At 41.1% G+C, this 16,786-nt stretch overlaps 1 protein-coding gene across 1 annotated transcript in view; it reads right to left on the reverse strand.

Moving 5' to 3' along the window:
* The window catches only part of LOC136154309 (protein argonaute-4), a 36,372-nt gene continuing 19,586 nt past the window's right edge, over positions 1–16,786 (reverse strand). Inside the window, exons 11-18 of the mRNA XM_065916629.1 lie at positions 16,624–16,757; positions 15,333–15,517; positions 13,935–14,094; positions 12,404–12,719; positions 11,978–12,112; positions 6,313–6,414; positions 5,856–6,055; positions 1–3,800 (exon numbers count right to left, since the gene is read on the reverse strand). Of these exons, the coding sequence (XP_065772701.1) occupies positions 3,692–3,800; positions 5,856–6,055; positions 6,313–6,414; positions 11,978–12,112; positions 12,404–12,719; positions 13,935–14,094; positions 15,333–15,517; positions 16,624–16,757 (1,341 nt within the window). The 3' untranslated portion in view covers positions 1–3,691. The remainder of the gene's footprint in view (positions 3,801–5,855; positions 6,056–6,312; positions 6,415–11,977; positions 12,113–12,403; positions 12,720–13,934; positions 14,095–15,332; positions 15,518–16,623; positions 16,758–16,786) is intronic.

A 16,786-nucleotide genomic window follows, 5' to 3' on the forward strand; every position in this document is an offset into this window, starting at 1 on the left:
TTTATTCATTTTTGGACACATGAACACAAAATATCCCTGCAGGCCAAAAAAAAAAAAAATTTGCAAATTTAAACAACCATCATCTTATCTCAACACGGGGATATCACCCCTCCCTTAATAGTTTAAAAAGTACCTCGTATTGCTAGAGACATACATCCAGTCCAGATTTCATAAAAATACATTTTAAAACATTACAAGTCTAACAATATCGAAACAAAAATGACACCATTAGTCAAATGAACAAATGCAAACTTTTTTTTCAGTCACTAGACATAGAAAGAGCATGAATATGTCAATAGCAAGGGATAAGAAAATGGTTAATCAATAACAAGATCTTCCCTTTAATTTTACAAGGAAAAAGTCCTTGGAGTTGAAGCAGTATTGATACAATGCCCTCAGCCTCCACTTTCTTAAAATGAAAGCAGAGCTACCACCTTGCTATTGAGCAAGAAAATCTTACAGCACGTCCGCAAAGGGTCGATGGGGCAGGGTGGAGAGGGTGGGCCCGATGAAACAGTGGGTTACCTTTTCATACAGGTAGCTGAGCCAGCTAGGTAAGCTCTGATATAGACTGGGCACCAGATCCTAAAACACAGACTCTATAGAATATGTCTGCTTATAAATCGTCACCTTTGGAAGCAGCAAACAGAAATTATAGTAAGTGTGAATATGTGCTGCCTGCCCAGACTGCCGGCTGTGTTAAGCCAGCGACTTCACTTTGCAGCTAACCACCACGACAAAACATCATGGGTTCAACATTTGGATCTTCACCACTCCTGTGCCTTCTCCCCAAATTGTTGCTCTTTAGCATTGCGACATTTAAGTCTTTCACACCACATGACAGTGCCTAAACAGGCGGCATTAAAAAAAACAACCAAACAGTCTAAACCTACTTCTAGAGAATGCACACTTCCCATTGATTGACACATGCATAATGATTCAGTCAGTCCCAAGGGTTTACTGTGTCCAAACTGTCAAGCCAAATTAAAACTATGCATTCAGACCTGCATGCAAGAGTATTGCTGCAACTCTGATTCTGCAGTGATTACCTCTTAAAGACTCACCCCTCAGCAAGTTTTTTCCCCAACAATCTCAATTCCTCTGTCCTTCCTTTTGTCTAAAACCACAGCATTGCACCCTTCAAGATGCAGTTTTCCTATAAAAATAGGCCTCCCGGCTTTTCCTCCACCACTACACTGATTTGCCCCAGTGTACTAGGACTGACTGAGATCTTACAAACTATAGTTCAAGGTCGAGCATATAGCCCAACAACAGGCAGGCGAGTCAGGGCTTCTTGGCGCTCTGCCTGGCTCCCTGCTTCATACATGCCAGGAGATGGTGAGAAGGGACGCTTCTTCTGTGCATTATTAACAAGCAAGTCCGAGGCACCCAAGTGCAGATGTGGTGCCCATCAGCCAGCCAGCCACCAAGAGTTCCTCTCATCCTGGACTCCAGCAAGTCCTCCATCTCCTAAGAAACTTTTGTTTTTCCTCCTCTTGGGTCAAGGGTAGCCAAGCTGAAGGATATTTCTGTGCTCTCCCTGAACAAGTGTGAATAAAAAGCAGCAGCCAGCGCCTCACCAACGTGTCCTGATTTGTAGTGTCCAAGTGAGGTATTTGCAAAAAAGGAAAATCTTAAGAAATTAACATCTGCCATCTTCTTCACTCCTGCCCATGTTGTGCCTCAATTACAGAGCTTGCTTTCATCCCACTCTATGCAGAGAACAAGGACGTCTGCACTCGTATCTTAATGAGCTTTTAGGATTCAATATACATTATAAAACTCTCGGAGACCAGTCTCAGCAAACACTGGTGGCATCGCTGATCAACAGCACATGGAAATGTAAACTTTAACGTATTTACAAGCTTGTTTAAAAGACTGAAGAAAAACAGTGCTTTATATTGCTGGGGTTTTGAGAAGGCTAGTTTAAGCGATTTGGACCAGCTAATGAGTTCAAGCAACATCCTTCACCGTTAGATCCAGTGTTTCCCCCACCAGCAGTTTCCAGACAGAGGTGGCACAATTGTTTTACCACATTGTATCTGTCTCCTTCCCTGGCACCTTCCTCAACCATATGGAGGGGCTCTGGGCCTTGTATCCCTCCTTCCAGCTCTCCCAAGTTTCCAGGGCAGAGAATTAGAAGTCAGTAAAAGGTGGGCTGGGAAACACTGGCTGGAACTATCAAGACTCTATGTAACTGTTGTCCATTCACAAAGTATTATCTACACTAAATACAAAATACATTTCCCCCCACATTGTAACTGATGCTTGCTTTAGATCAACTCCCTTTGTTTGAACAAGAAAGGAATCCTGTCTCCCTGTGAACAGAATTCAGAATCTATTAAGAAAAATCAACCTTTTCTATGCAGTTTTAGTTTAATAAAAGGAAGGAAACCCCACCAAGTATATTTCAGGTTGAAAGAGAAGCAAAACATTTGCGCTACAAGTAATTGTGAGTGACCTTGATTCCCAGGGAAAAAAAGTTTTAAATGCTGGTACATTTTTGCAAGTTGCAGCATCACTCAAGGTACCTTAAGGATTGGTAAAGCCTATCCAATAAGGAAGCATCCTGGTTCTAGCTTATTTTAAAACAAAATGATAGGACACCAACTGTGACTATAAAACAGATTAAAAATAATTCTTTAAAAAGGCATGGAAATATATGTCTTTTCTGACCAGCTTCAGAAATTGCCAGATTATGATCTATAAGAAACAGCTGATAAAAATCATACCGAAATCTCATCTAAAAAGGTACACTGTTGGGGGGAGGAAGAGGAGGGACCTTAAAAAATGTTTATTGCCAAAGATAACTTTCTATGAGAAAAGTTTAAAAATCATTTAGATCTAACAAACCACACAGCAGCATAAAATGGGCACTTTTGAGAACTCTGAAAAATACTAAAAGCTAATTTTTTTTTTTTCCAAAGAGGGGGAAACATGAGTACTTTTGCCATGGCAGTGTTATCTGTCATCACGGCATGCATCACATCTGTCTGTGTTACACATTCACAAAAGTCAACCAAATAAGAGAACTGCCTGTCTGAATCTGCAGCCAAATATAGTGCAATTGCCTGGCAGCCTGTACTTGCACCAGCACCAGTCTGTAGAGATCAACAGAGAAAAGTAGTAAAAACTCATAAAATTCTGTAAAACTTACAAAAAAATCAATGCTCGTTCAAGGCATTTACAGTGGCGAAGTCAGAAATCTCCATTAAAAAGCCTATGGACCCACACAATTAAAGAGTTACATTGAACTAAAGTAGATTGTTTGGTTTTTCTCTCCCTTTTATGCACACACCCCACTCAATGAATACAGAAAAAAGGAAAAAAATCTTCTCTGGTAAGACTAGAGGGATGCGGTGAACACCACAGCTAGCAAAATAGTCCATAGAAACCTTTCTCATAAAGTCCATTAGAAAGTTCAGGCTGATCAGCCTTTGCATGATGAGGTAAAAATTCAGTCCAGTGCATCAGAAAAGATAATCTATGAGTATCTATTACTTTTAAAAAATGGCTCAATTTTGTTGATGCATCAGACAGTGCTGTGAAGTATAGATTCAGTGCAACTATTCCGAGTTGCTGGTAGAAGACCACCTGAAGTCAACTTGGCTCTCTCTAGAGGCAGTAGGCATTTGAAACATTTTGAGGCTGCGTGGGACAACAAACTGGTTGAGTTCTTTTTCTGAGACTCTCAGGCAAAATACATGGTGTGCTGGGTATCATGGTGGATTTGCACAGCTTTAGCCAAGGCCTGAGGATCTCGGCCATTGCTCTGTCCCGACACATGACTGCCTTCCGCACTGTAAAGGAAAGAAAGCAAAAACAAACAAACAAAACAGTGTAACAAAAGACCACTCCAAACTTTAGGTTTCAAATAGCATGAATAGTACTGGATTTGAGATCTTGAGCTCAAATTGTGACTCCTTAAGTAATCTGTAATGTCTCTCTAAACATCAGTTTGCTCAATTGAAAAATACAACTTATTTAATAGACTGTTGCAATAATTAAATAGAATAGTGTCTGCAAAGACCCAGATCTTTATCAGTGCCTAAGCAAGGACTTCTCTGTCTTTTATGTCTGGTTATTACCCACTTGTTCTTTAGTTTTCAGTTAAATGTCGTTTCCCCCAAAGAAATCTTCCCCGACTCTAAAGTTCAGGTCAGAGCCACATGAAATATGCTTTCATGAAATCCTCTACTTTTATTTCACTTGAAAGATCATTATTTGCATAATTCTTCCACCAGGATGGAATCTCTAAGAAACTAGTAAATTTGTCTATCTCACCACTAAATCCCTAGTGCCCGGCACATAACAGTGTCTCAATAACCATTTGATGAATCAATGAACGTGTTGAGCACAGTGCTGGAACATAATAGATACTCAGCAAATGTTACTATGCCACCAGCCTTTTTGGTCTTCCTCTTACTAGCTATAGGACCCTGGACAAGTAACAATCCCTCTGAACTTGACCTTTTAGGATAACAATAACTTCTGAACATACCTCTAAGGGCACCATGTGATACAAAGGGCTTAGCAAATGGGAAATTATCATCCCTCCTGAGTTCTCCACTTAAATTATTATTTACCCTATCATCTAGGCTCAAAATCTTGGTCATCTTTTACTTCATCCTCTTCTCTGTCACTCACATCCAACTGACAGTTGAATAATATCTATTTTATCCCATGAGTAGCCTTTTACTTTTAACAAAGATAATCTTGCTCTAATATACTTTTCCAGCTTCATGCCTGCTATTCTCTCTTCAAATGCTCCAAAGAAAACTTGGTACTGTCCAAACACGTCACTTGTCTTGTCTTCTTTGTTTCCGTTATTCCCTCTGCCTGGAAAATTCTTTTCTCTTCTTTATAGATCCAAATCTTACCCATCCAGCTATGAAACCTCTAACAGACTTTCCTCTGATGTTCAATTGCACTTTCATCTCTACTGCTTTGAGCTAACCGTCAGTTTTATGTTTGCCTGTACTGTCTACCAGACTGAAACATAAAATCCCAGGAGACATGTCTTCCTCAGCTTACTGTTTTTAGTACCTAGCACAGTGCTGGGTACACAATGAATAACTAATAAATGTGTTGAATGAATATGTATATTACAGAATGAAAGGTACAAAGCCACAGCTGGGCATTTCCCATAATAGTGTACTTTCAACCTGTACAGAAATAGACTTGCAGTGGAATGTCTACTATTTAGCAGCTGAATTCAGACTTGGGGAAGAGCCCAGAAACTGCTACACTTCACAGATGGTCATTTGAAAAGAAAAATTAATGGAGAGAACTTGTTTAGCTACTCAATAGTAGCTCAGTAACAGGTCAATATGTCTGATTCTTTTGAGATCTTTACTTAGGGGTGAGAATGGTCTGGTACCCCACCTCTTCCCAACACACACCCAGGGTCCTTCTGATGCATTCTCCAAGACTGTACTGAAAGTGACCTGGTCAGGACCTCCCCCTCGCATGAACTGGAATCCTCAGGCCTGTAATTGCTCTGACTGGAGCCAGGGCACCGGGCTGGACATCTTGCGAAGCTGCTTAGTACCTGAGCAGAACTGAAATGCATTTGGCTCTGAGGGAAAACCACAGGCGGTTCCAAACAAGATTCTTTTTTAAGGCGGACAGACATACCATACAAGTATGAACAAGCCTGGGCACTTTTTGGACCAAAAGTCACAATATCAGCTTTTTGGACCAAAAGTCGTAACATGCAATTTTATTTGCTCCATGAAATGTAAACCCTAAAATGAAGTTTAGCTCTTCCTAAAAGTTTTCAACGGTAGCTCATTTTTAAAAAGAAACATGCTGCCAACACAAACAGAAAGATTTTATTTGCCTGAGAAACTTGCCTGTCATGATCCTTATCCACCAGATGATACCTTGCCCTGAAGGCTACAAGCCGGGCGTAATAGGCAGGGGCTGGAATCGAGACGGAGCGTGTGCACCGCACATAGGTATGACATAGCTGGTAAGTTAATAACTGGAGCTCGTCCGCGGTGAAGCAGTTGTCATCCCACAAGACCTGGTAATGTGAAGGACGGCTGGTTCCCTGGAGAAAGAATTGTATGATTACTGTCTCTGACATGAGTTTACTACCTGAGAGAAGAATGGAAACCTACCTAAATTCAGAAACAGTCCTGCCTAGCACACCTACAAGGAGATACTTAGACCAAAAGATAACAGTTTTAGGATACAAGTATTAACCAAGTTATGTACAGTGTTTAATAACAAGTCTACTTAAGCTAGTTCCTGAATTTTCAAACACCCCCCTATCAAGTCAAACATCTGGACCAGCTTCCAAATTACCTGAATCCCCGCGTGACTACAGAGGTAAAAGTCAAACTCAGATGGATGTGTGATGGTGCTATCCACAGTAGTGCCTGCTGGTACATTGCCACTTTTCCCTACCTACCAAAAAAAAAAGGGGGGTATAGTTAGTCATCAAAAAGCTAAACTGGGTTCAGGCCATTAGTAACAAGTAAGTAAACTGCTCTTAAGTGAACTCTTGAAAATCGGTTTAATTCAAGATGTTGAATTTTCTGTAAATTTTCCTTGGCCCAACTATTTCATCCTTAAATATTTTCACAAACAAATAGACTCCACGGTTTTGCTAAGGGGATCCAGACAAAGAATTACTCTACCTGTGGCTTTGGGCTGCATTATTGTCATCAATTTCATAGATGACACGCTGGTATGTTCACAGAGGGGAAAAAAAGACATTTAAGATGGATAAGTTTCCTGAGGGAAAAAAATCAGTTTTATTTTTTATTTGGAGTTAAGAAAAAAAAGTCAACTTTCAGTAAAAGTTAAGATGAAGGAATCTTCGAACTGGTTCACCAGATTCAACAAAACTAATACTTGTACAGGATCAATAAAAGAATTCACTGGCACATGCATTATCAGGAGGAGTGTACTGAAATGAGAATTAGGAAAGCCAGAGTTTTAGTTCTAAGCCCTTCCTTGCAACTACATACCTTGAACAAAGCATAGTATCTTTGGGTCTCAATCTAACCATCCACAAAATTAGGTGATGACTGCTTACATTTTAAAAATTCTCAAGTTCTTCTATAACCAAACTCTGAAATCACACTTCCAGAAAAGCAGAAATATAGAAAAATCTTGTTATTTGGTCAATTTTTATCCACTTCTGCTGTAAGTGGATTACATAAAGGATTCCATAAAGGAAGTATATTTAGCATATTAGCACAAATTTGATGGAAATTTATTTGACTCCATTTTAACTATTGTTAACTTCAGCTGAATATCATATACTATTCATATAATAACATTCACGAGTATAGAAAAGTCTCATTCCATCAAATTCATATGTGACCTTGAGTACCTATCTAGACAAGAGGAAATGTAACTGAGTTGTAATCATTCTAGTATCCTTCCCCAAACTGTATGCTTTACGAATGTTAGTTCTGCAGGATGTGTTTAGGTGTTTTATGGTCAAATAAACTTGAGTGACACTGGTTTAAACCAAAGTTAAAAGGCCTTTCTATTGCATGACTTCTCAGAATCTTTATCTAGTAATGTATAACCTTTAAGAGGGAAAAGGAGTATACAGCTTATTTGACCATGGAATCCCCTCTTTAAAAATCTCTTGGAATCTACAGATGAGAACCTAAAGAGGTGCTGCTCTGGGGAAAAAGGGTCCAGTCATGTTCATTTTAATAATTATTGCTTGAGCACCATGTGCAAGGCTCTGCAGCAGATGCTGGGGATGAAGACAGAGGCACAGAGTGAACAAGTAACCCTGCCCTCCTACTCTTCATGAAAGTCATATGCAGTGGACAGCAACGCAATGTAATAAGGGCCTTATGGAAGGCAGTGGGAAAAGCTGGTGGGAGGAAATGGTTGAGCCACGCTTTATAGCAGTGGTCCTCAAACTTTTTGGCACCTAGGGAGTAGTTTCGTGGAAGACAATTTTTCCATAGACTGGGGGAATGGGGAAGATGGTTCAGGCAGTGATGTGAGCAATGGGGAGTGATGGGGAGTAGCTGATGGAGCTTCACTTGCTTGCCCACCGCTCATCTGCTATACAGCCCAGTTTCTAACAGGCCTCGGACTGGTACTGGTCAATGGTCCATGGGTTGGGGACCCCTGCCTTATAGGATACATAGAGGTTGAATGGAGGGGGGATGGAATGGAAATGAAGACATTCCAATATCCTTTAAAGTCAGGAATGGATAAACAAACTGTGGTTCATCTGTATCACAAAATACTACCTACCAATAAAAAAGGAACAAGCTATTGATATACATAAAAACTTGGTTGAATCTCAAATGCACTATGCTAAGTAAAAGAAGCCAGACCAAAGGCTATGAGTTCTTTTCATATGACATCCTGAGAAAGACAAAACCCTAGGGGCAGAATATATATCAGTGGTTGTCAGCAGCTATACGTGAGGGAAAAGGTTAACTACAAGTGGGCACAAGACAAGTGTGTGTGATGGGATCATTTTACATATTAAGGTGTAGTTACACAACTATATGCATTTGTCATAACTTGTACAACAGTACAATAAAAATGGTGAATTTTACTGTGTCTACATTGTATCTTATTATAAAAATGAGGGGGGAAAAAAAGTGGGATGGATGTGGTCATTCCAGGGATAAAAATACACAATGTACACAGGAAATGGAAATAGTCACATGGGTAATAGAAGGTGTATGAGTACATGTTGAAAAAGCAAACTGAAATATTATGCTTTGGCTACCTTGGAAAACACTGAACACCATAAGCATTTCATACCCTCAAGCATAGGCCATGGGGGAAACTTGAAGATTTTTGAGCAGTGGCATAGCAGGATAAGATCTGTATTTTAAAAACTTAGCCTTGACAGCAGGTGGAGGATGCAACTGTGAAGGAGGAATGGAGACCGGGAGACCTCTACGAGTCTTCTGCAATACTAAAGAGTTCTGCCTAGGGCAGATGGAACACACAAGAGGAAGAGTTGAGACAAGAGATTTCAGGACAGAACACAGAAGACTGTTTGACCAACTGAACACAGGAAGGGAGGAGGAGAATAGAGGAAAAGGATTTAAAGACAACTCTTAAGAATTGTCTAGCCTGGCTAACTAACACAGTGATACCAAGCAACAGAAGAATAGAGAATCAGGGGAGGAATAGCTTTTGGATGAGGAGACTCCTATTGTTTTGGATTATCCCAAAACAATCAGGAAAAGGTTTACATGTGTTTTGTTTGAAATGGTGTGGTAGATTGGATCACTGGGGTCAAATATTCTAGAGACCCTCTGGCGGGGCGGGGGTTGGGGGTACATTATAACATCCCTGCCCAATTAACTTAGAAGTGGCCATGTAACTTCCTCTGACTGATAAAATGTGGCCTGAAATGCGTCACTTCTAGGCAGAAGCTTTAAGACCCAGCATATGGCTTGTCGTGTATCTTTTTTCTCCTCTGCTACAATGACTGGCCATGTTCCAGACAGATGCTTCTCCATCATCCTAGGTTCCAAAGGGAGCACAGTGAGGTCACAGCTGCAGAAGGGCCCCAATGAATGTGTAATGTGAGCAAGAAATAAATCTTTGTAAGCCACTGAGACTTTGGAGTCTTTTGTCACCACAGCACAGCCTAGCCTATCTTGACTGACACAATGCCTACAGAGCATCTAAGTAAACTGATAGACAATCAGAAGAACGGATCAGGAGCTGCGCAGAAAATCTGGGGCTGGTAATACAGATTTGGTAATCAATAAGCAAATCAGTGAAGCCAGAAAAGTAGGTGAGACTAAAGAGAGTTGAAATTCAGAAGAGAGAAATATGAAACGCCAGGAAGCATTAGTGTTTAATGAATAAAGGAAGAAGAAGAGTCAAAGAAAGCCTATTTATAGAGGTGGGTAGTGAACCTGAAAAGTCATATTGCTAAGTCCAAAGAAGACAACCACCCATAAGTGCTGCAAAGAGGTCAGTGTGGGAATTTGACAAGCTGTCATTGGATTCAAAATGAGCAAGTCGTGAAGAGAACAGCCTTGGTGGAGTCAATGAAGTCAAAGTCAGGCAACAGAGAACTGAAACATTATGTGAGAAGATACAGAAAGAAAGTCAAGTCTTTTTTTCCTGTAAGTTTGGTCAATAAAGGGAGGAAAGGAAAAAAAATGGCAGGTAGACTGAGAGAGAAGGGAAGTTTCAGAGAAGCCTGAGGAAAAGTTAAGAAACTTTAGAGGATGAGGAGGAGGCAATGGAATGGGGAAAATTGAAATTTTGAAAAATAATGGATAATTAATGAAGTGAGGCTCTGGAGGAGGCAGAAAGGATTAAAACCAAAAGCACAGGTTGGAGTGGGAAAGCATAAGTGGAGAGGTTAGCGTCCAAGATTCAAGGAACAGGGTAAGAAAACACAAGATTTAGCTAAATTTGAAAGCAGAAGAGAGGAAGCTGAGAAAATTCATGCCTTCACAATTTTGTTTTCTGGAGAAAATAGAAGGTTGCTCTATTGCTGGCAATGTAAGTTGTTGGCAATGAAGGTGTCATGGTTAGGGTTGGGGACTTGAGAAGAGTATAAAGGATGGGAACAGATGCTACGGAGAATAGGAAAAATGAAAAAAAAAATTGCAGCATCCAAGGCCTGGCTGAGATTTGCTATCAAGAACTTGTAATATGGTTCATTATTGAATAAATGACTTTTTTCCTCAGCAACTTCAACCAGCCTAAGAATAGCAGCAAAGGAAATAGGCAAGTGCATTAATTCAGAGTTGGAGACTGGCAAGAGGCATATTTAGAGAACTGAAGATGTTGGTAAGTGTTAGGGGTGCAAAGTAGACCAAGGATTGGGACAGTCAATCTTCAAAGGTCAAGAGTAACACCAGATGGTCAAAAATAGTTATGAGATAGACTGGGATTTTAGAAAAATAATCCAGGTCCTAAAGTTACAGGAATAGCAAGGTGACAGAGGGATGGAGAGTGACTATGCAGTTAAGGAGGGGAGGGCACGATACTCTGTGCCCAGGGCTCAGGCAAGAGTTCAGAGAAGGTGAATTAGCAGAATCTAGGAAGTACTACCAAGTCAGAGTCTGGGCAGTTTGGAAGACAGTATTTTCAATCTGTGCTGATTGATGAACCTGGGGCCCAAGGATAAAACCCTAGTTCTCTAATGATTCAGAAAATGAGAAAAAACAGCTCAGTTTTGGATTAGAGGCAAAAACTAAGCAAGCACTAGAAAACAATGAGAGTCACCCAGAAGACCACAAGATTAGGCAATGGAAAGAACCAGTCTCTCTGGGAGTCAATCAGAGGGGACCTGAAAAAGATAAAGTAATATCACAGAAAAAACCATAGAAGTAAAGTCATTCAACACTATTTGCCTGTAATTTACCTAGTTTGTACATTAATATGAGATTATAAATAGGTTACACAAAATGTTTTTTTAATCTAATGCTGGAAATTATACCCAAAATTAACATTCATTTACTAATTTAATCCTTAACAACCATGGAAGCTAAGTATAATATTTATCACACTTTACAGTTAGAACATTGTAGCTTAGAGAACTTAACTTACCCATGATTATTAAGTGTAACATCAAAAGTATTCAAAGTGCATACCCTAAAAATCCTCTGCGCTGATGTAAAATTATTTGGAAAAGAAATGCTTCTTTATACCCTAGACCCATGCCTTAGGCATTGATAACAAAAAGTAGCAAATGGCAATAAAGTCCAAATAAATAACCCCTCTCTTTGGAGCTTACCTATATCACCATAGTATACCTGGCATGCTTTTTATTTCCCCCTCTAAAAACTCTAGAAACCAGTATTGCTGTCACATAAGAGAAATATTCAGTCTTGACACCTGTATCATTCAGAATTGCTCATCAAAGTTCAATTGGAGTTAGTATGCTTCTTAAATTATTACTAGGCACTTCTGCTTTTAAAAAAAAAATTGTATGTATGCCTACTCAAAAACACATTCACTTGCATCAGATAATAAAGCTTATCCTATGTGTTCTTACCCTTTCTGTTTTATCTGCACAGAAGAGTCGTGTGTGATGTCTTTTCTGCACCACAATATAGGTTATTCCTGGCCGGTAATCTTCTTCCAAGCTAATACATGCCTTTCGAATTGCTATTAGTTCTGGCCAAGCTACCTAGGAGTTAGAAATGGAATGACGTTTAATTGAGAACTTGCCTATCTCTTAGGTATCTCTCAGATCTGATTTACCCAGAGTGGGAGATTGGAGGAAGTTCCATCAGATGCTGAGAAGCCCCAGAGGGAACTTCCCTTGTGGCCCAGTGGTTCAGACTCCACGCTTCCAATGCAGGGGGCATGAGTTTCATCCTTGGTCAGGGAACTAAGATCCCAGATGCCACATGGTATGACCAAAAAAGAAAAAAATATGTAGATGCCCCAGAGGGAAGCTACAGGATAATGAGATTACCTGTTTCATCTGTCCCTCGGATACCCCTCCACGGTAATAGATGATCCGGGTGGGTTTGAAGCGTGTGGATTTGTAGAACTGGATCAGCAGCTCTCGAACCATGTTGGTAAGATCCTGGATTACCTCCTGACTATAGAGGAGCTCTTGGGAGATCTCCTGGCGGGAGGTCTGCACGCGAACCGTGGCACAGTACCGGCTGGGGTGGCCATCCATACTGCCAACCACAGCCGCGATGGATGGCTTCTTCCCATCACCTGCTGGGGGGTGTGTGACATCTGCTCCCAGGAAGATGACAGGCTGCTGGAACACTGAGGGCCTGCTCAAATTTAAGGAGACGTTGCCACTCAGACACAGGGATGAAAATGCTTTCATTTAGCAAGCTCACTAGATACAATCACAGACATAATCTTACAAGAGAGAATAAAGGTGTGCCCACTGGGAGAGACTTCTAATGCCCATTGAGTGCCGGCCACCCAGGATCACGAATCTGAACTGACTAAAGAAGCCAGCGGGGTTCTCCTGCAACAGCAGGAAGGAGTCAAGTGAAAGTGAAAGTTGCTCAGTCATGTTCAACTCCTTGCGACCCCATGGATAGTCCATGGAATTCTCCAGGTCAGAAAACTGGAGTGGGTAGCCATTCCCTTCTCCAGGGTATCTTCCCAACCCAGGGGTAGAACCCAGGTCTCCCGCATTGCAGGTGGATTCTTTACCAGCTGAGCCACCAGGGAAGCCCGACGTGGTTCTTCTGCAATAGCAGGAAGGAAAGAGTCAAGAAAAGAACCTAACCCAAATTTAACAAAATCTCTATGTGTAAAGGGGAAACTTGGGCTTCCCTCATAGCTCAGTCAGTAAAGAATTTGCCTGCAGTGCAGGACATCCGGGTTCGATTCCTGGTTGGGAAGATCCCCTGGAGAAGGAAATGGCAAGCCACTCCAGTATTCTTGCCTGGAGAATCCCCTGGGCAGAGGCGCCTGGCAGGCTACAGTCCCTGGGGTTGCAAGAGTCAGACACAACTTAGCGACTAAACCACCACCAAAGGAAGAACTTTCCCAGAAGTCTCTCTTAGGATCCTGGGATTTCTACAATGGATACTGAATTGCAGAAGGCACATGAAACTAGGACCAAATGCCCAAGACATGAGACATGAGGAAGAGAATAAAGTTCGTCTCTTTCCCTATTCTGTTTTTCTCCATAGTATTTATCACTTTGACCATTTATAATTTGACCATAAATAATTTACATTTATTTTACTTATTGTGTATACACACACATGGTGGGCCAGGCCCGCCAGGCTCCTCTGAGTCATCAGGGGAGTCTAGTGGTACCTTCAGGGGTTATCTTCTGAGAGGGGCCACAAGGAAGCCTGATGAAGAGCTGGACATGTTCTATATTTAACCTGGGTGGTGGTTACATGAGTGCATATGTGTATCAGAAAAAGTAACCAAGGGGTATATTTGAGATCTGTTTTATTGCAAATGATGTAAGTTAGGTCTTAAGAAACAAATGGAAAACATAGAGTTCAGGATCTTACCTTTGATGAGGTACAAGCACGTTGTTAATGCCTCCAAGCTTTGCGTTTATCTTCAGGCAAAGGTTAGAAAGGGTTTGAGGTGAGGTCTTCACTACATTTTTTACCTGGACACATTGTGTAGCCATTCCTAGGAGTGTATCTCCAACACGCTTCACCTCCGCTACAAAAATAAGTTTATTAATTCATTGTAAATGTTGATATATTCTCCAAAATCCTAGAAGTAAAGGGGAAAGCTCCTACACGTTAACTTTCACAGAGTGCCTACCATATATCGTACACTGTGCTGCCTGCTTTTCATATGTGGTCCTTTCATCCGCTAAACCGCGAGGGCAATATTTTTTGGATAGGTCCTCTCCTTTCCCTTCTCTCCTGCAGGCCTGGAAGCCGGCCCACTTCCTCTGTTCCACCATGCTGCCTGCCACCACTCACTCAAAAGTCTGTTGAGGTTCCTTTTCTCACAGGACTGGTCTGGGCAAAGAAATCAATCTCCCCAGCTCCCCCTCCTTAGTACACACACCAGCCCTTTGAATTTTAAGGGATTCTTTTCCTTCCTCCACCCTCCTCCCTGCTCTAAACAGGACAGAAAAAGAGAAGCTAACAAAAGATAGAAATATACAGAGAGCTGAAGACAGTTTATAAAGTTCAAATCGCTGGTCTATATAGTTTCCAAAGCCTTTGCTTAGATGATAGCCAAAAGAGCTTTGTATCATTCCTCTTATGAGATACAAACCAAGCAGTTCCTGTTCTGGAAGTGGCAGGCTCCCCCACCTGATACTCGTAAGTGCTTCTCACCAGACACGCCAGTTCCCCCTACTTTGGGGGCTATGGGAGAATTGCACTGCCCTCATTCCCACTGCATTTCCTGCCCCCCGTCCCAGGCTGAGTGGGCCATATAGCTGGCTGTGGCCAAGAAACTGCCTAAGTTAAGAACCCTCCAGAGACTTCTCTATTGGTTGGATGGTTGACTCCGCCCTTCCAATGCAGGGAGCCTGGGTCTGAACCCTGGTTGAACAAAGACCACAAATGCCTCCGGGTGTGGCCAAAACACCCCCACTGCCCCCCCACCTCCGCCAAAATAAAAATAAAAACCTCCCTGGGCCTTCTGTGTAAAACAAACCAAAAAAAAAAAAGCAACTCTCCAGAGCTCTTTTCTCTCTGCCTTGGTGCGGGCAACACTCCAAACAGTGACTGGGTTCCAGAGTGAAGATGATATGACGACGTGGGCCAGAGGCCGCAGTTTACCTTCAATGGGCACACAGCAGGAGCAGAAAAAACCTTTGTTGCTCTGAGCCACTGAGAGTTCAGGGTTGTTTGTGACTGCAGCAGAACCTAGTTTATCCTGAATGCTACACCAATTACTTGAAATCACCCCTCATTTAACATTAAAGGGGTCCATACCATACACTGGCGTCTTCCCAGGCAAGATCACCACTATAAGTTGCAGGCCCACATATGTCATTTTCAGGTGTTTAAACATGGGCTCCACGCTGTCAGCGCCTTGTGCGTACTTGCAAAAACATGGCTGACCCTGGATGGGCATTCCTGCATCCTTAGAGATTTTACGGAGCTGGTCCGTGAAACTCCTGTTAAAATAGAACCGGTGGCACAGTGCTTTCATTTCAGGGCACAATCTTAGCATTTAGCTTCCTCTAAGATATTTCTTTCAGTTCTGTAAATTTTTAGCTAAAATTATTAAAAAACAAAAAAAATTCCATCTTTAACTCGTTGCCAAAAACAGCCTAGAAGTTGTATCACTGCAATTATAATGGAGAAGATTCTGCATTACTAAACTATCAGATTATCATTTGGAACTTTACAATAATTATGCCTCAGCTGGGCCTCAGAGCCTAGAATAGTGATCCTGTTCAATTTTTTTAAACATTCAAGTCAGTGATTCAGGACTGAAGATAAAAGCAAGGTCAAAATTTCAGGTAACGTGAAATTTGGGTAAGCCAAGTATAAGAATAGTTGGGTAAGCTTGTGTTCAACTGGGAACACAGAAACACTCTATGTCACAAAATCATCATATTTAGGATTACATTCAAACTCGTAACAGATCTGCTTCCATAACAATGTCAAAGAAAACATCATTTTAAGAAAAAGCAAAATCCACAGTCAAGTTTTAAATTTTGGATTTGAGAAGTTACTCCAGTCTATGTAAAAAGTTTTCAGGATAATTTCTTTTGTGCATTTGCCAATATTTTGTAGGATTCCTTTCTTTCACCCTAGTTCTCTTTTCCTGTGGAAATTTTTCCACCCTTCTCACTAACTTCCTTTATATAGATAACTACATCTGTAAGATGTGAACCAAAGATCTTAAATCAGTGACCTCCAGTAAGACAAGCTCCCTAGTTAATTACAATGATTAAAAATGAACTAGTTTTTATCTTAGCTGAAAAGGTACAATTAACCCCAAAGGAAGCTTCACTAAGAACTCAAGAATTTTCCAATCAGCACCACTTCAACCTTGTTAGCCACAGACTTCTGCTCTAAACGTAGGAAGCTGAGTCAGATTCTTAAGGTAATTTCCATTTGCAATTCACTGTAAGAACAAGGTCTTTTTCCTATAGCCAGATGGTGTCACTATAGGAGTCAGATTCAGTGCCAGTGTACACAGCACAGTCACATAAAGATGGTATTTTCATATCTGCAAGGGATATTACTAAGCTCAAAATATGAAGATACTCACTTTAGTAAATCTTCCCTACATTGTTTCTGAGGCGCAAAACAAGCAACTGCCCAAACTTTAATTTCAATGCCAGCATAAAACTGCTTTCCTCGCATGTCCCAGACACCCTGGTTGGGTGTGGCTACCGTTTTATTCTTTAAAAAAACAAACAAATAAAAGAAAC

Source organism: Muntiacus reevesi, chromosome 1 (assembly GCF_963930625.1).
Source record: "Muntiacus reevesi chromosome 1, mMunRee1.1, whole genome shotgun sequence".
Classification (NCBI taxonomy): domain Eukaryota; kingdom Metazoa; phylum Chordata; class Mammalia; order Artiodactyla; family Cervidae; genus Muntiacus; species Muntiacus reevesi.